We start from the raw sequence: 22269 nt of genomic DNA, 5'->3' as shown, positions 1-22269 counted from the left end.
TTTTCTGAATTGTTAACAAGGTATTTAAATCTCAGTAAGTACTGTAGTCCCCTTAGTTGTTACTTACACTTGCTTGCAGGGCTAGGATGGTGTCCCTAGCCTCTCTTTGCCAGAAGCTGGGAATGGGTGACAGGGGATGGATAACTTGATGATTACCTGTTCTGTTCATTCCCTCCGAAGTACCTGGCATTAGCCACTGTCGGAAGACAGGATACTGGGCTAGATGGACCTTTGGTCTGACCCAGTATGACCATTCTTATGCTGTTTCCAGTACATTGAAAAATTGAACCTTGCCCATAACTACATTATTTAAGAATTTTCCAACTCTATTGAAAATTAAAATTATTTTAATCAACTAAATCCTTTGATTGGAACAGAGTTTCATATTTCTTGGGCTGTTGACTTATTGTTTTATGTTCAAAAACATATGCCAAATAACCACCAAATCTTATAATTTAAAGCCTATTTTTAGTGATTAAAGATTATAATCAATGAGTTCCTCCTTCTCTAATTTGCAGGACAGCTGTGCAAGAGTTCTGTTGTTCCGAGGAGCCAACAAGGAGTTAAAGAATTATAACAGCCAATCTTCGTTTCAGGTAAAAAAAAAAAAAGACTATAAGGATGAAATTTGCCGTTGTGCAGAGGATCTGCAAAAGGCCTATGTATTCTTAAACCCTGTTTTGATTTATATGACATATTGAACTTGTGCTGGCCTTCTGCATGGGGTACCAATGGGGAGTTCATTCTAAGATGGAAACAGACGAATAACCCAGTTATTGCTACAGTAAAATTTGAGACCATGATATTTTAAGTGGGTCTGGAAAAGAAATCCCTGATGCAAAAACTCTGAAGCTTCAGGACATTCAGATTCAGATGCAAACTTTGTGGCTTTGGACCATCATTTTAATATGTATCTAGTACTTTAAAAACATATCAACCACCATTTTCATAATGGAACAGATACAGTACAGGTGATTAAACCTTTCCCTCACCACCTTACCAACGAGCTTCATCCCAGTTCAGGAATGAATCATTTTAAGGAGACTGAGAAATTTAGTCTTAGCCCTGTTGTATTAATTCAGATGGAATATATGTGCCCAATGAGTTAAAGGTGTTAACATAACCCAGTCACGGTCCAACATCAGACAGTTTTAAACAACGCTCAGGGTTTGGTATACAGAGACCTCAGCCTGCTTGGTACCATGGCAAATACATTATTAAAAATCCTTTTAACCCCTTATTAAAGAAACGGAGTGGGGGGGGGGGAGACAGTTAAAGAGTTTGAAATGTAAATTATTAAGCAAGGCTTTCATTTTAACAACATTCTTTGGTCTCTTTCTCTTTAGCTGGAGAGAGTTTTTAGAAGGAAAACCTCCATGTTTGACAGTGTCTTAGATGGTAATAACTTGTATTTTTTGTGGAAAGGAGAAGAAATTAGTTAAGATAGGCTGGAGCTGCTGTTGTTGCTATTAAAGTCCGATCCTGTTTCCTAGAAGAAAACAAGAGAAACATACAGAAAAGAAGGAGAGAAAAAATAGCTAAGGGTGAATATCCAGCTTCTGTCTTTGATGTTGATTCTCATTTGCAGCCTCACTGCTGGAGAAACATAGGCACTATACATGGTCTTATCAGCCACTCTGAGACTTGACAAAATTGTACAAGCATTGGGCTGTTTGGGGCATTGAATTTAGCTGCCTCTTTCTGGTCATAGGCTTTACAGCAGTGTTGCAAAATAATCTTACTGGACAGATGATAAAAGGGGATGGATAGAAAAGAGAAAGAAATAAGGTGGGGAAGGAAAAGAACACAGAAGGTATATGTGTGTGGGAGGGGGAATGACAGTTTCACATCCCAGATGTTATTTGGAATTTAGCCAGAGCCGCTGGTGATGTCATCTAACTCCCTTTCTTTGGTCTGGCCATGTCAGGACATAAGGATAAAAAAGTCTGAGGTCCTAAGAGACATGGGGGTGGCATCCATGAAAGTGAAGCTGTCTCCTTCCTCTTCTCTCGTCTTTCAGTCAGTCAGCATTGTGGTAGGCAGCTTTTTCCCCCAAGGGAGTAATGGGAACAAGAACCCCCAAAGGGAGTAATGGGTGGAATAGCCTGTCCCCTTATTTTTTTATTCACCAGTTAGGCCTAATTTCTGACACATCAATTTTGGTTTATTGATTTCTGGTCAAACACTGTTTTTGTTTACCAGGCATAATCTTACCAGAGTCCTTGAATTATATCAGTAGGCCTTTTTTGTTTGGACTAATTCAGACTGTCTCCTTTCCACACCTTTTCCCCACAAGTTTTATTGTTATAGGTTGTTGTGACATTTTATGAACTTTCACTCACCTCTTACAAAAAGAAAAGGAGTACTTGTGGCACCTTAGAGACTAACCAATTTATTTGAGCATAAGCTTTCATGAGCTACAGCTCAGTTGAGCTCACAGTTAGGGTCAATTTGTAGTCCGAATATCAGAATGGCTTCTCTAGTGGGACTACCAATAAGGGTAGCAGTTGTACAAGCTATTGAATACAGAACTCAAAACAGCTGATGGACTAGTGTTGTTAATGCCTTGTTTAGTGATGATCTCACGTATGGTATGTAAGACATGCAACAAGTGATGCCCAGCTGAGACAAGCTGTGCTGTGGTTCTACTGACATAGCCAGAGACAAGCTTTTTTTGTGGTCTGATAGAGTTGCTGCCTATAAACCACAGGGATCTAGGTTTGAGTCTTGGATGCTGTACCATGAAGGATGTACAGCAAGTCCAGTCACTGCATCTGGAGGGGATGCTGCTAATTTGCTAAATCTCCTCTATCAATCTGGCCCCCCATGACTGTAGTATCTGGTATTCTAGTGCCAAGTGGCAGACACAGTTTAAACAATTTCCATTAACAATGTGTTGGGTCCAAAAACTATTGATATGTGACAGTGTCATATGCCCCTGTAAGAGATTGTTTGGATTTTTTGCTTTTATTTTCCCTTTGGAGAGTCATGTCCGTGTGTGGCATATCTAACCTGGGTTGATTATTAATCCCCAGCAACATGTACTAGGCAGCCCTGAAGCCAGAAATCAAAGATACCAGGAATGAGGAAGTAAAAGTTGAAGTATCAGTGGTAAAAGCAGAGGCTGCCATCTCTACCACCAAGAAGAAAGTGAAATCTTTCATGGGATTAGCCAAGATTTGCCAGAAGTTCATTCCACAGTTTTCTCATACTAAAGCTCAGTTAAGAAACCTGAAAGGAAAAAAAGTAATCTGGCCAAGGGAATGTCAGGGACCTTTAGATGCCCTGAAGAAGACCCTTTTTCAGAACCTGTGTTAATTAGTCTGAACTTTAATAAACCATTCATAATGCAAACTGATGTGTCAGAGACAAGATTGAGAGCTGTCTTGTACCAAGAGTGGAAAAGAGAAGAATATTCAATTCTATAAGTAGAAAGTTGTATGGAAAGCAATGGTACAGTATGATTGAAAAATGTCTTATTGTGAAGTGGGCACTGGAAGCGTTAAGGTAGTATTTCCCAAAATGAGACCCCTTTCAGGAAAATGAAAGCAATTGCACCCTTTTTCAACTCTGCTATGTGATATTAAAGGCTTCCTTATTTTAATTCATATATCTTTTATATCATGCCTTCAGGCCACTTCAGATAACACTGGAATAGAGCTCATAATATAGTACTTCCTGTCCTTTCTTACATGCTTTGAATAGTAGAGTAAAGTAATGTTGATGTTTAAATGTATCATAATTGGCATCTGAGTTAGTTCCAATGAACATGAATGGAACCAGTTGTACCTCTGAGCTAACATTAAAGGTTCTCTGAAAACCCAGGCAGATGCCTCCTGCATTAGTTACACTTGCTTCACCCTGAAGGTTTTCCAAACCACCATAACAGCTTGAGACTAACTATTTTTTTTAACATGAAAGCTGAGACTCTGGAGAACATGCAACTATGCAACTCTGGCCAGTTCATTGCTCAAACTTGGGAACATGTCCCATGCTTTGGGAAATAGTGCATTACGGTATTATCTCTTAGATACCAGGTTCACACTTGTAATAGATCACCACCCAGTATGACATGGCATAATGAAATGTGAGACAAATGCACAAGTTACTAGGTGTTGTTAAGCACTACAACGTAATGGTTTCAAGTAAGACAGGGTGGGAGACCAACATAACGATTCAGGTTTCCTATCCAGAGATGGATTAAGAAAACTGATGGAAGTAATAAAATTGGAAACATCCATTCTCTCTTAAGGAGCAGGGTATGTGCCAGTGTGGTCTGTGTCTGTAAGAGATGTTAGATTTTTTGATTGCTTTATTTCCTTTGAGAATCAGTTTTCTTTCTTGTTCTGAAATTTCTTGTGGTGTGAGTAAACACAATATAAATGAGGCGTGAAAGGTCGGACATCCTTTGTTTGTTTTTTCTCCTTTTCTATTAATCACAGCAGTAGTGTGTCTCTTTGTGTCCTTCTCAGAAAACTAGGAAAAGGACAACTCCACAAATGTATACATCTGTGTAAAATCCACTGTTGGTGGTTGTCAGGCTCCTAATGATTGGAAGGGTCAGATGAGCCTAACCATGCTGGAAGCACAGGCACAGCAGGTTAGTAAGTGACAGCTGGAAGCCTCAGGAGAAGTGCTGCTGCATAGCTGGCTAGTGACTCATACCCCATTATTGTGGGACAACAATCCCTATGTATGGTATGCGGTCATTTATATTATTTGTGTGGATTGGGTTTTTTATTTTTTGGGGGGTCCCTTTTCCTAAGGTGGTGAGGACTAATGCATTCAATTCATTTTACTCTACTGGAGCACTTTATTCTTTATAAAGCTGCTGGTTCTCTATGGGTATGTCTGCACTGCAATTAAAAACATGCAGCTGGCCCATGTCAGCTGACTTGGGCTCGCAGGGCTCAAGCTAAGGGGCTGTTTAATTGTGGTGAGGGTGTTCAGGCTCACCCCTTTCCCCTGTGAGGGGGGAAGGTCCCAGAGCTCCGGCTCCAGCCTGAGCCCAAACGCCTACACCATAATTAAACAGCTACCTAGCCAGAGTCTGAGTCATTTGACATGGAACAGCCGCGGGTGTTTAATTGGAGTATAGACATATCCTAAATGAATACAATGTCATGGTCCTATGTCCAGTGTAGATATTCATGGATTTCACTAGGTGGTGTATCATTTTTCAGTTGTGGAGAATGTTAAACTGGGGAAGCTTTAGTTGCTGTGAATGCAGCAGAGGAAACTGTAATGGCAGCATTGCAATAAAGAAGCATTAGAATTAATACACTACCATCTGTCTTTATTTTGTTGACCCAGTCGATCAGACAGCACAAATGGAACTATTACAAAATTATGCAAAAATTATGCTACCTTCAAATGTCCAATATGAAGACTGACCTTTTCCTTAAAGTATCTAAACACTTCCTGAATTTTGTGGGTGGTTTTAAAAGTCTGTCTAAACTTCATTTATTTATTTTTTAATAAAAATTGAGAAACAAAATTGTATTTTCGGTGCCAACTTGTGTGCCACCTATAGGAGTGTCATGATGTGATTTCATTCCTATCTGGGCTACGACTTTAGCTTCACATTAAAATAAAAAACAGGAAACAAAAGAAACATTCCTCAGTTTTTGGGGACTTGATCCTGCAAACCCTTACTCCTGGAAGTAAACTTTACTCATGGAAGCTGCTTTGTTAATCTGAGTAAGAATTTGCAGGACTAGATCCTTAGTTGCCTTTCTGTTATCTAACATAATTGCTGTTTTAGGATTACATCTCTCTAGTTGGTTGTAGATAAAAAGAGGTAGAATCATCTCTCTTCTGCCTGATTTGTGGAGAAAAGAAGAGGTTGGGGTGGTCTTCCTGCTCCAGTGACTGAATGGAAGAGGGGATAAGTGGTGTTGTCTTCAGCTGTGGCTAGAATCAGGAGGGACGAGGGGGATCATGGGACTGTAGGAAGGCCTAATAAGCAGCTGCAGTGCTGCTCTCATGTGAGCATGAGGGAGAACCCTTAGAGCAAATCTTTGAATATTTGCTATATCCTTCTTTCTGTGTTATGAGATCAATCTGTTATTTCCACCAGTTTTATGCAAGATCTTTTAGAGCTGTGGTTCTCAAAGCCGATCCACCACTTGTTCAGGAAAAGCCCCTATCGTGCCGGACCGGTTTGTTTACCTGCCGCGTCTGCAGGTTCGGCCGATTCCGGCTCCCACTGGCTGCGGTTTGCCGCTCCAGGCCAATGGGGGCTGCGGGAAGGGTGGCCAGCACGTCCCTTGGCCCACGCCACTTCCCGCAGCCCCCATTGGCCTGGAGCGGCAAACCGTGGCCAGTGGGAGCCGGAATCGGCCGAACCTGCAGACGCGGCAGGTAAACAAACCGGTTCGGCACGACAGGGGCTTTTCCTGAACAAGTGGCGGACCGTCTTTGAGAACCACTGTTTTAAAGAATCTACAGTATCCTGCCATGATCAATCATCCACCACACACCTGATCTCCCCCCCGCCCCATTTTATGCTGTTAGATTTATTTCTAAAATAATCTCTTCCACATATTACAATAAATTTTCTATAGTATCTGGCTGGTGAATCTTGCCCATATGCTCAGGGTTTAGCTGATCGCCATATTTGGGGTTGGGAAGGAATTTTCCTCCAGGGCAGATTGGAAGAGGCCCTGGAGGTTTTTCGCCTTCCTCTGTAGCATGGGGCATGGGTCACTTGCTGGAGGATTCTCTGCTCCTTGAAGTCTTTAAACCACGATTTGAGGATTTCAGTAGCTCAGATATAGGTGAGAGGTTTTTCACAGGGGTGGGTGGGTGAAATTCTGTGGCCTGCGTTGTGCAGGAGGTCAGACTGGATGATCATAATGGTCCCTTCTGACCTTAGTATCTATGAATCTATTAGTAGTTCAGGAGCATCAGTGTTTTGCAGTATATGTGAGCTGCTGAAGTTTTGTGGTGCAATTTGAAGTTGACAGATGTGCATCTTGTCAGGCAACAATCTTAGTTTTTTAAAATGGACAATAACTCCATACAAATATTGCATATGTTTTCCGATGGGTTGTATTACATAAGCAAATCCAGTGCAGTGTTAGATGGAAAAACATCCATAAGGGTAAGAACATGCAGAACTTTATAACTTGCCAGTATGCTTAAAATCCCACTATTTAACTGTACGTAAGAACTATCTTGGGGATACATTCTAGGTCCAATACAAAGGGAAGAGCTGTCTTTGAGGGTGCAATGTGAGTCAACATGAGTACTTAATTTGCTTGTACTGTACAGACTTCAGCAGAAATAGTAGTGTCAGCAGTGGCTGATAACACTGCCTATTATTAAAGTTGCCCGACACTTCTCATTATACGGACTCTATTTTTAATTACTTATAACTTTGCCAAAATTCAACTGTTTGTACTGAATTTTTTTCCATGCCAGATTTCTGCCTCATGATTAATTATTTTTGGAAACCTTCAGCCAAAATGGTTGAGTTATTTCAGAACATGGAGCTAGGGAAAAATATGTTTTGCCCACGTCAAAATGCCCTGGAGCAGGGACTTGAAGTTTAGCAGAGGTGTGGCCTTTGTGGCAGGTATGTGCCTTTTCCCATCATTATGAAAATTTTCATAATTTGGGGACGTTATGTAGGCCTTTGGGGGGGAAAAAAGCAGTTTGCACGTGTCTCAGTAGAGACATTTTTGATTTTAGCTTCTAAAATCTCAGGAAATTCCATCGTCGCTGATCAGAGTGTGCATGCATCATCCCCACACTGTAATGGTGCATGCCTCAGTCGAGGGCTACAGGGGCAAAGCTGGACTTTCTGCAATTTCTGCTCCTAGCTTCTCTGTGCTCAGAAGCGTTCAGGTACTAGAGCTGAGAGCAGGGAAGCTGTCTCTCCTGTCTCTCCTGTGCCCAGACATCATGGAGGAGGAATTCAGAAGGCAGGATGGACATTAGTCCCATAGTGAGCACATATTTAATATTTTGTTTTCTCTGTGTGGCTCAGTGTGTGGTCCCAGGCCTTATTTACTGTCCCCTTTATTCAAATACTGATGTGAAGACACAATTATTAATTTCCTCATGAGCTTTTCTATGGTGCTTATCATTATAGTATCCAAGCGCATCACAAAAATAAATGAATTATCTATACAATTCCCCTTTGAGTTGGACTGAACATGCCTAATCCCCATTAGCATTAATGGGAGTTTGAAACTGCATTAAAGTGAGGATATAACTTTAACCTTATGTATATCCTCTCTGATATCCAACATGGACAGTTTGCTTTAAAGGCTTCGCTAAGCCTAATCTTTATTATGCTAAGTTATTTTGGATATTTTGAATTTTATAAATTGTCTCGTTGAGTGATAGTAGGGGTTTTTTTTAAAGAAGGGAGGTAATGAGTCTTACCCACAGACAGTCTTCTTTCTCTGATTTATTTTTGAAAGCATGAAAATATAAGGCCAATTTTAAATTATGAACATCTGTCCATTCCCTTAAGATATACCTTTACACATGTAAAATAGAAGTGCTTCCTCTCTATGTAGATTATGTAATTGCAATACTAATGGAGCATGTTAATTAACTTGACAAGGGAATGTGATCTAGCTAAGTTTTTGACATTCCCATCCCTGGGGTGTAACCCTTTTACTAAAGTGCCTGCGTGGAAAATTTGTCCCCGCACATTCCAGCGTATCCATGACAATATTTACAGATGTCTTGCCATGATGCATGCTGTCCTTAGTTAACCTATCAAAAAGATCTTGCTTTTGTCCTCGTTTGTGTAAAACTATAACATTTGTTCTATACGTTTTTGGTTCATTTTTTAAAATTTAGTACTATCCTAATGCTAATAGGTCGCAATGAGGGTAAGAGCCTCATAGTGATTTTTCACTGTTGAAATGGAGGATAGGATACAGTTCCTGACCAGAAGAGTTTAGAATCCAGTGTACCTCTTTCCTATATTTGCAGTCTGATTCTGACATTTTATGCCCACAAACAAGCCAAGTTGTCAAGGTATTGAGGCTTAAAAAAGTTGCATGAAATATGGAGAGTTTATATTACGCATTTACATGAGAATAAAGGTGTAAGAATTGTATCTTGTATTAGTTTAAACCACAGTTTGTGATTGAGAAAATAAATTTTAGCAGTTCAGCAGTCTACTTTGTAAACATAGGGCAGATTGTGACTGTCATGCATTTGTACTGGAATGTTTGACTGGGTTTTTCTACTGAGAAAATAAGATATTAACACTGATGAAGTAATACTAATAATCTGATTTAAAATTAGTTACAAATTCAAGAAAGTCCACAGTTAGGAAGAATATTGCCCTTAGGAATTGACTCTCATACACATACTAGTGTATGTGTATGTAACATCACAGACCTATTTCAGATATTTCAAAGAGCTAAGTACAGTTACAGGAGTGTTAAAGATGGAAGAACAGAATTAATTTTGCTTGCTTTGGAGTTTCTATGGATACACATTATACCTTCTTACCATCAGATTTTCTGTTTGTGCTTTTATAGCTTTGAGAGTAGATAATTGATGCAAGGATTTGCCTTCCACACCTCTTCCTCTTCACCCAGCCAAATAACATGGCACAGGATATAGCCTGGGGAAACCTGATCCAAAATTCATTGGAATTAAAGGAAAAATTTGAATGGGCTTTGGATCAGGCCCTAAACCTATGGCAGACTTACTTTAATACAAAGTAGCCCACTAATATTTGAAATTTGACATGTCATATTAAAACAAAACATTGTTTCTTGTATGTGTTAATTACTTGACAAAGGGTCTCCACTGATTACGCAGCTATGCAGAAAATCCACAGACTAGAATAACATTCTTTTCAAGCTTTCAGCCTGCTGTGCCAAAACGGAGGGCAGATTCCCATAAATCATTTTCAGAGAGTCTGAATGGATAGAGATGGAGGAAGGAATACATGAAACTCAAATGCAGAGTTGGTGAGATTGTTCCTTCAGAAGACGCAATTAAGTAGAAAGAAAAATAGCAATGGAGATGGTAAGAAGAATTTCTAGAGATGATCCTATTAAAACCCTTACATGGAGGCATCAAAAGGAATTTTCTGTCCCATTTGTAAATACTTACAAGTCAAACCAGATCAGAATATTGATTTATCTTAAACACACACACACAACCCAAATGTATGAACATCTACCATTGTTTTCTTATGAAAGAAATATGAAATTAAGCGTGATGATGATGTACTCAAATAAGAATGAGGAATAACTGACATTTTTTCTCATCACTAAAATTGTTGTATTTCATGCAACAATTTAGCAGTGGTATTGATATAGGGGACACATGCTTTTTTCTGGTAAAAAAGTTTGAAGCAGAGAACATGCCATTTTGCCACATTTATCTTTGAAGAGCCCAAGTGGAGCCTATTATAGTGGGGAAACCATCGTGACAAAAGCAATTATACCTCAGAATATAGAAGAGCCACACACAAAAAGCTCACGGAACACTGAGGTCCATTTGACACTAGAAACTGGAACAATGTTGGTAACTGAGTTAGGGGACAACTGTGTCTAACTCGGATTCCCTGCCATGCGTGAATTTGCAGTGTTGACAGAACAATAGTTAACTGTTTCCCATTACATAAGCCTAAAGTATCATTATCAAGGATCAAATCTTAGTGTAATGTACAGCTGGATGTATTGGGGAGAATACAGGAAGTAACCTTTCCCACTGAGGTCATGGAGCAGCAGCAGTGATACTGTGCAGCTACTACTGCACATTCAGGGGTTGTATCCCCAATGGTTCCAGTTTCTTCTCCTCTTTGGGGGTCTAGTCTTTTGATTCACTGGCCATGCCACTTCCCTCCCTCACCCATTCCAAAATACCTCAAAACACTCCACAGTGTATTAGGATGCAGAGAATCCCAGTATAGTATAGCTTCGTGGTGCACCGGGGGTGCAGACCTTCCTCATGGAATCCCATATTTCTTTCCCTCTCCACTGCAACCACACACCTGAACAACAGAATTGATGTGTATGTGCAGAATTTGTTACTAATAGTTACACTTGGGTTAAGAAGGAATGGAATTAAGAAGTAACACCCAGACAAGAGAGAGATTTGAATATTTTAACTTAAAAGTATTGGCCCCTAAAGACGATAAAAAAGCAAAGCCAGTAAGTCAGTAAGTACAACTTTGGGGGGGGGGGGGCAGAAATTGATTACAGAGGATATATGGATATAGCATAGTGAAGTATATGCTGTGTTAGTAAAAGATTTAAAAATAGGTGTAGAGGATGGCCTGTGGGGTGGCATAGAGCTCAGTTCATGAGGATGCCAACAGACCATGTAATTCCATAAGACCTTCCCAAATATTTCACCAGATGGTGGGCTCAAGCCGCCAAATGTGGATCAGAATTACAACACCCCAGAGTTTGGAGGTGTGCAGATCCAGGGTAGTGGCTTGGCTTGTAGTAAGTAAAGGAGCCTTTTGTGATTGTTGGGTTTTGAATAGCCCCATAGGCCAGGGGGATGGTTTCAGATCCAGAGTTTTGATTTGGTCCCATCTCTTTATTTCACTTTGCTAATAAAACTAAAGTGGGACCCACTTTCCTACTGTACATTTGAAAACCATATGGGGTTGAAATTATTAAAGCAATTTGAGCCAATGGTGGTCTGTGGGGAGCTGGCTGGTCCCCGGGTGCTGACCTTGTTTCCATTTGAGAGAAGCAGACAGATGAGAGGGTAAAATGAAGAGTAAAAGTAAATAGTATGATTTAGCTTGAAAAGACAGAACATTTTTCACATTAAAGACATCTAAAATACATTCAAAGCTGTCCTAATAATGTTTTTCTGAGGAAACAGTTGCCCTGGTTACATGTTATGGGATTATAAATGGGTGAAGAGGTGTCTGTAAGACTCTCTCTCAACCTATGTCTATGCTATGGAAACTGTTGGAGAACTTTCTCTCTAACTCACCCTCTCCCCGTTAAACCCAGAGTGCCTCAGGTGTTCCAAAATACAGCACTATTGCATGGGAGACAGACTGACATTGAAGAAGCCAGGAGCCAATCTGTTTATGTATTTAGTAAAATTCCGTACAAAAACAAACCAAACAAAACATTATGTTAAAACAACATTAAGGTTGTAAAGTAAGGCACTCAAAAGTTAGGAAATGCCAGAATTAAGTGTGCCTGTACAATTTTAATTTGATTCCCTTGTGCATATCCATTATGATACAATCTTTAATTACATGATCATATACAATTTTCTCCACTAAATGGTTAAACTTTGGCAACGTAACAAATGTAGATTGGGATGAATCCACTAAATGTATATAATAATAATAGTAAGTATCTTGTTAGTATGGTGCATTTAATTCCAAGGAATCTCAAAGAATTTTTCAAACTATGTGACTACACAGTGTACTAAACACTACATTCTGCAGAATCAGGATCCCTTGAACACACAGTACTTCTGAGATAGAGCAGAGGTTCTCAATCTTTTTGTTTCTGAGGCCCCCCAAATATGCTATAAAAACTTCATGGCCCACCTGTGCCACAACTGTTTTTCAGCATATAAAAGTTTGGGCCTCTATTAAGGGGTAGCAAGTGGGGCAGTTGCCCAGAGCCCCACGCCACAGGGTGCCCTTTAAAGCTAAGTTGCTCAGGCTTTGGCTTCATCGTAGCACAGCAGGGCTTGGGCTCAGGCTTGGGTTTTCTGCCCTGGGCCACATAAAGGCTAATACCAGCCCTGCTTGGCAGAGCCGCTGAAACCTGCTAATGGACCCCCAGGGGGCCATGGACCCCTGGTTGAAAACTGCTGAGTTAATAGCAATTGTAAGCATTTGGACCAAAAAACATTGGCAAAAGGGCCTATTTGTGAAAATATAACCACTTCTGACCTTTCTGGAGCTTAAACTTGGGTTTAGGGGCAAAAGTCTTGTGCATTAACCACACTGCAACCTCCCAGGTTTGCTTGGCTGTGATTGCTCCACAGTTAAATAATTTCAGAGTAAGTGTAATGTAGCAGAAATTCTGTATCATTCTTACATTTTTCTACAACAATTCTGCTGAATCAAATTGCATTTGATGGTGTTCTGATTTAGCATAGCATTCACAGGAAGGGAAAAATAGGAACATTAAGTCAAATCTATTTTATTATTGGTTCTGTCTCTTATGTGTTTCATCTGATGTTGCAGCCAGGCATTATCTAGTTTCAATTAATCCTCCCTTAAAATTACTGCTCAACCATCTAGCAGTAATAAGGATTATGTAATAACTAGCTGTTGATAGATCTTTCCAGTTTGTACTGGATGTTGCCGTGGAATGAGACTGTAATTCTAAATGTACACATTACAGAATTTGCTCTTCCTTTCTCATATTAATTATTAAAACAAAACTAAGGGATTTCAGAAATGCATCTGGCTTGTGAATTCCTCGCTAGGTGGCATTTGTAAGCTAGCAAAAAAGCACAGAAGTGCAAGTTCCTGTCTTTAACAAGTGAAAGACGTTAGGTTTTCACATGCTTGGAGTGAGGGAAGGAAGAGGCTTAAATATAATTTGATATAAAGTAGGTAAGCCTAACAAGAAATCCTGCTTCTCAACTAAAAACTATTCTATATAAATCAGTGGAGTTCTGCCAGGGATGAATTTGGTTTGTTGTCCCTAATGACCTTTTTTTTTTTTTTTTTTTTTTTTTTTTGGCCTCCTTTCTTGTTTCATGATGACTTTAATCTATTTGTCCATGTTTTTAGTTTAATGATTGCTGGCAAGATGCTTCTTACATCACAGCAGGTCCTCTTGTCATCTGAGGGAAGTTTGTATTTTAGAGCCCAGTGAGTGAGATGATTTAGAAATGATTTATTTAAGGCTTACATTTTTTATATTCTTCCATGCAGGCTCAGTTTAATCTTGAGACAGTATTCAGTCATGGCTTATTTATGAGAGTAGTAGAAGTGCAGTGGAGAAAGTAACTGAAATACTTTCCTCATGAATTGTATTTGTCCATTTGGAAATCTACCCTAAATGCTCAATTACTGAGGGACAATCTATACTCATTCCTATATTTGCTTTCTACAACTAACTCCCTGTATAACTTTTCATGAGTGATGTATCCAAATACTCGGATGCTAATATCTAAACTGTATCCTTAAAGTTACTCACCTAAATTTGGGTTACTGCTGATTATGCACTATATGTATCTTATGACTTTAAAAACAATCTTTGTATTTGTGGATAATCTAAGCACTATACCCAGATGTACAGACACTGGTTTCTCAACGTATATATTATATAATTTTTTAACATTAGCTTTAATAAAATATTTAAATATGTTTTCAGAATATAAGTTGTGGGTTTTCAAGAAGGAACAGTGTAAAATACAACAAATTCTTCTTTTTAAACAACATTAAGGCCTCTGGAAAATGGGTGTGGCTGCCCAAAAAGGCAATCACATCAGAACAAAGCCTCACTAAGAAAACACTGCAGGGTACAAACATCCAACAAACAAATAAAGTGTGGTCATATAATACAGTAGCCTTCTCCTAACTGTCACTTACATGCATTATGCTAGTCAATCCCAGTACCACTGCTTGGATACCGACAGCCCTTCACAGATTTCCACGGTTGCAGGAAAATCTGTTGTCAATACAAACTGCATTTCAGCAATGAAAATACATAAAATGGTGTATTATCCTTGGCCTGCACCATTTGTTAATATATCTTAAATGTGTGGCATGCTGAATACATAGGAATCAAACTTTAATAGTGATATATTCTGTAAAATATGTTGCAAAAATACCTATTCAGGTAAAGTTCTAGTTCCAGTGATATCAATGGTAAAATTCTCATTGACTTCACTGGGGCCAGAATTGCTCTGTCATATCTTATGTTACTATGTGTTTTGAGCTATAATGCTCCGATTACCTTCTAGCTCTTTATATATTCTAATTTATTTTATTTAAATATATTTAATATAATGCTCCAATTACCTTCTAGCTCTTTATATATTCTAATTTATTTTTTTTAAATATATTTATTAATATTAAGGCTGTCCATTAATCACAGTTAACTCATTCAATTAAAAAAATTAATTGTGATTGTGATTAATTGCACTGTTAAACAATAGAATACCAATTGAAATTCAGTAAATATTTTTGGATGTTTTTCTACATTTTCAAATATATTGATTTCTAGTGCAACACAGAATACAAAGTGTACAGTGCTTGCTTTATATTATTATTATATATTATTATTATTGATTACACATATTTGCACTGTAAAAATGATAAAAGAAATCTTATTTTTCAATTCACCTCATACAAGTACTGTAGTGTTACATAACTGCACTCAAAAACAAAACAATGTAAAACTTTAGAGCCTAAAGGTCCACTCAGTCCTACTTCTTGTTCAGCCAATCACTAAGACAAACAGGTTTGTTTACATTTACAGGAGATACTGCTGCCTGCTTCTTACTTACAATGTCATCTGAAAGTGAGAACAGGCGTTGGCCTGGCACTTTTGTAGCCAGCATTGCAAGTTATTTAAGTGCCAGATATGCTAAACATTTATATACCCCTTCATGCTTCAGCCACCATTCCAGAGGACATGCTTGGATACTGATGACAGTCGTTAAAAAAAATGCATTAATTAAATTTGTGATTGAACTCCTTAGGGGAGAATTGTTTATCTCCTGTTCTGTTTTACTCCGATTCTGCCATATATTTCATGTTATGGCAGTCTCGGATGATGACCCAGCACATAACCAAGCTGGAGAGTGGTTGCAAGCAATGTTCCCTCTAATTTTTGACAGGCTGTATGTGCAAAAAATTTCTTCTGTGCAAATTTTTGAAGCAGAGTTCAAATGTGTGCTCCATGAGGCAAATGTGCCCAAGCGAGTAAAATGCTTATACATTTAAAAAGTTTTAATTTGCAATTTGTGTCAATTTATATGGGTTTTCAGATAGACACATCATAAGTATGGGGGAGGGATAGCTCAGTGGTTTGAGCATTGGCCTGCTAAACCCAGGGTTGTGAGTTCAATCCTTGAGGGGGCCATTTAGTGATCTGGGGCAAAAATTGGGGATTGGTCCTGCTTTGAGCAGGGATTCTATAAGTAAAATAAGAGATTCTATAAGTAAAATAAGAAAAACAAAAGTTTGTGTTTTAAATTTAAAATTTTCCTAAAAAAATCAATAAATGATTATCAACCAAGAATAGGATATGTAATTACAAATGCATTTTAATTTCCTTATTGTTTGAAATGTCAGAGACTGCTAAACTAACCTTACTGTTTTTCCCTGCGATCTTTTTCATTTGCCCATTCAATATAAACTCAGATCTATCAGTCCTCCATCCAGCTAGTAACTCTTAATGCACATCAGCATGTCCAAATGATCTACTTGTAAACAATTCTGTAGTTTGTTTTTTTGAGTGTTCATTAAGCTAAAGCCACTCTCACAGTCTGCACTTGATGCTAGGAATGTACCTCCAATATCCATCAACTTTGCAAGATCCCGAAACTGTTCGTTCTGGTGAGCAAATGTTACGATATCCAGGAAACTTAAAACCAACTGGCTTTTGATTCTTTCGGCCACTGCAAACTTGAAGTCATTGTACTGACTGACTATAACAATCTCTTCAGCAAGAAAGTCTTTGTATTTTGAACATAGGGATTTGACCTGATGAATTCCAAAATTGAAGTCACACTTAACTATTGCTGCACAATCAAAAGCGGACCACTCCTGAACTTCATCCTCTGGAAACCTGTCTGCCAAATGTGCACACAAGATGTTTATGAAAGTTATTATGGAACTGGTATCAATTTAATTATTTTCTTGAGAGCTCATATCTAAGGGAGCCTTAACTTTGTCATTCCATAAGACTGAATCTCCAAGGTACTGTCTTCTGATCTTTTTCAGTTTACCGTGGGCAAGGTGAAATGCTTCAAGAGGTGTAAGGCCCCATTTCTGGAGCATCGTGGATAGTGAAGCCAGCCTCATTCAAAACTTCTAATGTTATTCGGTATTCCATGGTATTCAGCTTTTTGTGGCAGTGTTTAGAAACTGGATCAGTATCTTTGTCTTGCTCAAAATATTCCAGAAGAGGATTATAGTTGTGAATAATTGCTGGAAGTGCAAAGTGCCTAGATAACCAGTGCACTTCATTGAGTGGCCTGAAAGCCATTGACTCGCATTCACAAGCATCCACTATTTCCTGAAATTTTCATTTTCTCCTGGATGACTGACAGAACACTGTGTAGACAGTTCTCATTAAGGTTTTGATGTCTCTTATCAGCTTGACCTCTTTCCATGCATCGGAAATCCCCTCATCTTCCTGGTGTGCAACACAATGTTGCTGGACCAGGTGTGGAATATCGTGTTTCAGCTGAGCTGCCACGCCATTGAGTTTGCCCAACATCACGGAGGCACCATCAGATGCAAACATCACCATTTTCATTAGATCAAGTTGGTGTTTTTTATAAAACTCTTTGATTGCAGACACTATTGAAACAGCATCACATTCTTGCAATCGTAATAGTCCACCAAACGAAGTTTTATAGTCTGCAGAATTTATGGATCTATATTTAAAGTAGAGTATCAAGTATCTGTTAATGGATATATCAGTGCTTTCATCAACAGCTAGAGTATGAAACATTGCCGATGCTTTTTCATGCATGAGGTCATTTTGGACAATGCAGTTGATAATTTCAAGAAATTCAAAAGTATAATTTTTACTTCTCCAGCTCACTGGTATGCGCACATACTTTTCCATATGATAATTAATATCCTGAACAGAAAGCATTGAGCTGTTCATTTTAATAACCAACAACACATTGTCAATAAGTACCTTGATTTCTTCTGGGTTTTAGTGCTTGGGTTCAAGATTAATTTGCCTCCTTTGCTTTTCAGCTGGACTTTCAAGAATCATGAGCAATCTGCTCCGTAAGGAAGGGTTTTTGTTTCTAAGTTTTGTTACACCATTTATATGAGATTTATTTGACAGATGACACTTTAAGAAATCCAACTTCCATACATCGTTCCACATTCTTCCTGTTGAAAATTCTTCCGGAGCTCCGGCATCTCGACAGTATACACAAACCACTCCGTTGTCCTCATCAGATATGACTATTTCACAAAGTTTAACAGGCATTACACTATGTGACTTCAGTGTAACCGTCTCTATAGTCTCATCCAGCCATCCAGATTTAAATGAAGTCGCTGTTCTTTTACGCTTTAGACCTCTAGACAGTGACATTTTGGGATTGATTTTTTACCAGATTGGTTTATTTAAAATTAATACTTTTATTAGATGGCTACTATTTCAATGTGCTTAACAGAGTGATTCGACAAAATGGCAAACGGGAGATCATTCAGATCAGGATATTGGAAGTTTGTGCATAGCTCCGATCACGTCCATGTATCTGTGGCAAAAAAACGCGGGAAAATGGTAAAACATCATGAGTAAACGGATGAAGTCCAATGCCTTTGAAAGATTTCAATCACGAAAATAACACTTACCTTTGTTCATTTCTGGGAAATCTTTGCAGTTCCTTAGCAACTATGGCCACACATTCTAACTTATTTGCATGTACTTGAGTTTGTACACAGCCAAATGAACAGACTACAAGGAGATGTGTGGGTCCCAACCGTCCTGACCGTCCAGAGGTGATCAACGTTCCATGTTCGAAATGCTGGCAGGGAGGGGTACGATTCATTGCCCTCCTTTCCCTTCACCCTCCTTGCCAGCTAGTAGAATCTGGCTGTGTTGATAGATGGCAGGTGAACAATGTCAAAAGTCGCCCTTAAATAGGGTGACCAGATCGCAAGAGTGAAATACCAGGACACATTGGGCAAGTGGGCGGTGGGGGGAGGAGCAGAGAGCTTCCCTGCTCTGCACCCCCTGAACCCCCTATGCCCAGAGCCCCCCCCACAACCCCTCACATTTGACACAAATGCACAGTGCTGTGCACACCACCACACCTGCCCAGCACCCCCCCACTGCCCACAGTCCCACCACAGCTGCGCAGCACCCCACACAGAACCCCCCACTCGCTAGTTTCCCAATACACACAGATTTCTCCTCCCTCCCAGTGCCCCCACAGCCCCACCACCACAACAAAACAATGCCCCACACAGACCCCCCACTGCCCAGTGCCCTGACACACACAGATCTCCCCCACTGCCCAGCACCTCAAAACACACAAACCTCCCCCACTGCCCAGCACCCCCCGCACACCTCCCAGACACTCACTCCACCATACCCTGTCCCCTTCCCTGGCTGCACTCACCAGCCTTGCTGGGAGGTCTCTGGTTCCTAGGGCCAGAGCGGCGAGGGGCGGGGGTCTCCACTCTTCATGTGCTGTGCCTGCCACAAGAGTGAGCTCCATGGCTCCCATTGGCCAGGAAAAGCGCCAATGGGAGCTGCCGGAGCTGTGGAGCAGGGCTTGCAGGCGCTGGCAGCACGCAGAGACCCTAAGAGCCAGCAGGTCCTTCTGGCTCTTAAGGTCGGATCTGGTCGAGTCGAGGGGGCACCTGCAAGCCCCACCCCTGCAGCTCTGATTGGGCAGGAGGGAGCCGCCCGCACAGCAGGCTCCTGCCAGCGGGTGGGCGGGCCACCGGGAGCTGCCCCAGGAAGCGCTGTCACGCCAGCCCCGGGACTTTGGTGGTGATAATGAGCAGGTGTCCTGACCAATGTGCAGTCAGGATGCGAGACAAATGTGTGCGCAGTGTTTCCCTGTGTGTGCAGGGTTTAGAATCTTTGTGCGCACGCATGCGTGCACAGCTTAGAGGGAACAGTGGTTGCAAGTGCTTTTGAGGATAAGATTAAAATTCAGAATGACGTAGACAAACTGGAGTAATGGTCTGATATAAATTGAATGAAACTCAATAAGGGAAAATACAAAGTACTCCACTTAGGAAGGAACAATCAATTGCACATATACAAAATGGGATATGACTGCCAAAGAAGGAGTACTGGAGAAAAGGATCTGGGGATTATAATTCACTGACTTTGAGTCAACAGTGTAACACTGTTGCAAAAAAAAGCAAATATCATTCTGGGATATATCAGCAGGAGTGTTGTAAGCAAGACACGAAAAGTAATTCTTCCACTTTACTCCAGACTGATTAGGCCTCAACTGGAATACTGTGTCCAGTTCTGGGTGCTCACACATCAGGAAAGAGATGGATAAATTGGAGAAAGTCCAGAGGAGAGCAACAAAAATTATTAAAGGTCTAGAAAACATGACCTATTGGGAAAGATTGAAAAAAAATGGGCTCGTTTAGTTTGGAGACGAGAGGGAGGTTGTAGAATCTCCATCATTGGAGGTTTTTAAGAACAGGTTAGACAAACACCTGTCAGGAATGGTCTTGTTATTAGTTAGTTCTGCCTTGAGTGCAGGGGTTTGGATTAGATGCCCTACTGAGGTCCCTTCCAGTCCTACACTTCTATGAGTCTATGTTCGTTTTAAGAACACTTTCACAACAGATTTCACAAAACTCAAAGAAGGTACCAATGTAAGATTTCTAAAGATAGCTACAGCACTCGACCCAAGGTTTAAGAATCTGAAGTGCTGTCCAAAATCTGAGAGGGACAAGGTGTGGAGCATGCTTTCAGAAGTTTTAAAAGAGCAACACTCTGATGAGGAAACTACAGTACCCGAACCACCAAAAAAGAAAATCATCCTTCTGCTGGTGGCATGTGACTCAGATGATGAAAATGAACATGCATCGGTCCACACTGCATTGGATCGTTATCGAGCAGCACCTGTCAGCATGAACGCATGTCCTCTGGAGTGGTGGCTGAAGCATGAAGGGTCATATAAATCTTTAGCCCATGTGGCACGTAAATATCTTGTGACACCGGCTACAACAGTGCCATGCAAACTATTCTCACTTTCAGGTGACATTGTAAACAAGAAGCGGGCAGCATTATCTCCTGCAAATTGTAACCAAACTTGTTTGTCTGAGCGATTAGTTGAAGTAGGACTGAGTGGACTACTTGTAGGTTCTAGTTTTACACTGTTTTATTTTTGAATGCAGTTATTTTTTGTACATAATTCTACATTTGTAAGTTCAACTTTCATGATAAAGAATTGCACTACAGTACTTGTATTAGGTGAATTGAAAAAATATTTATTTTGTTTTTTACAGTGCAAATATTTGTAATAAAAATAAATATAAAGTGAGCACTGTATATTGTGTATTCTGTGTTGTAATTGAAATCAATATATTTGAAAATGAAGAAAACATCCAAAAATATTTAAATAAGTGGTATTCTATTATTAACAGCACAATGAATTTTTTTAATCATGCCGTTAATTTTTTTTAATTGGATGACAGCCCTAATTAATATTAATCTATTTTAACACTATAGCACTGAAAATTAGGAAGCAGATTCTCTATGTAATATGTAATTGATATGTTTAATAATGTTTTTGGCTATAGATATGATATATTTTCACTGTAGAAGAGATCTCCTTTTCTTCTGCCCTAAAACTCAGTAAATGGATTTTGTGCAAAGATGTCCCTGGGGGTGGGATGGATATAATTTATCCCCCAATTCATGGGTAGAGTGCAGGATGTCTCTGCAGCCCCTCCAAGACCATCATTTCTACTGTGGATTTTGTGTTCTCTTTGGGCTCTCTGCTGGGTTAGGCTCCCTGTGATTGTGCTGTATGTGGGAACTGCTTTCTTATCTCTGCAAGCTGGGTAGGCCAACATGCTTGCCCTCTTACTGATATTGTTTTGTCCGTGTTCCATACACTCCCATACCTGTGACTTATTACCATCCTATTTTCCACAAGTTATTTTACTGATGAAATGCACTTTGTGCATTTTATGACCTCTGACTCTTGCACTTCTCATCCAATGAATTACCCAATTTCTCCCCTAGACTATGCCTCTTAATTTCTCCATCTGTTATCTATCTTAGAATGCCGTAATGAATTCACAACACAGTGTCTGATCCAAAGTCCACTGTAGTCAATGAATGATTCTCACTGACATCAGTGAGCTTTGGATCAGGCCCACAATGTTGATTTGCTGCTTTAAGTATGTAATTCATGCCATATACTGCTGCTTTTTATTATTTAACTCTGTACGGTAAATTTTAGAGATACTGTTACTAGTTAGTTGTATTTTGTACTTACAACCCCCTTGGGGTTCAGAGAGCTTGGCCTCCTTAAATCTTTTTCGTGATGGGGGAAGTGCTAATTGTTCCAGAAGGAGGAAGTGCTGTTGGGAGGATGGGGAGAGAAAGAGAGAGGTGAGTGACAGGGTATGTGTGTCTGGAGCTGCAGACA

General features: G+C 39.8%; 1 protein-coding gene across 4 annotated transcripts in view; it reads left to right on the top strand.

Annotated features, from left to right (window-relative positions):
- Window positions 1-22269, top strand: part of SHANK2 (SH3 and multiple ankyrin repeat domains 2) — a 613416-nt gene that overhangs the window by 148325 nt on the left and 442822 nt on the right. For all 4 annotated transcript variants that reach the window (XM_073347891.1, XM_073347893.1, XM_073347892.1 and 1 more), the window contains one exon: window positions 519-596. In XM_073347891.1, coding sequence (XP_073203992.1) covers window positions 519-596 — 78 coding nt within the window. The remainder of the gene's footprint in view (window positions 1-518; window positions 597-22269) is intronic.

This window comes from Lepidochelys kempii, chromosome 6 (genome assembly GCF_965140265.1).
Source record: "Lepidochelys kempii isolate rLepKem1 chromosome 6, rLepKem1.hap2, whole genome shotgun sequence".
NCBI lineage: Eukaryota > Metazoa > Chordata > Testudines > Cheloniidae > Lepidochelys > Lepidochelys kempii.
This window is presented reverse-complemented; position numbering and strand designations above follow the sequence as displayed.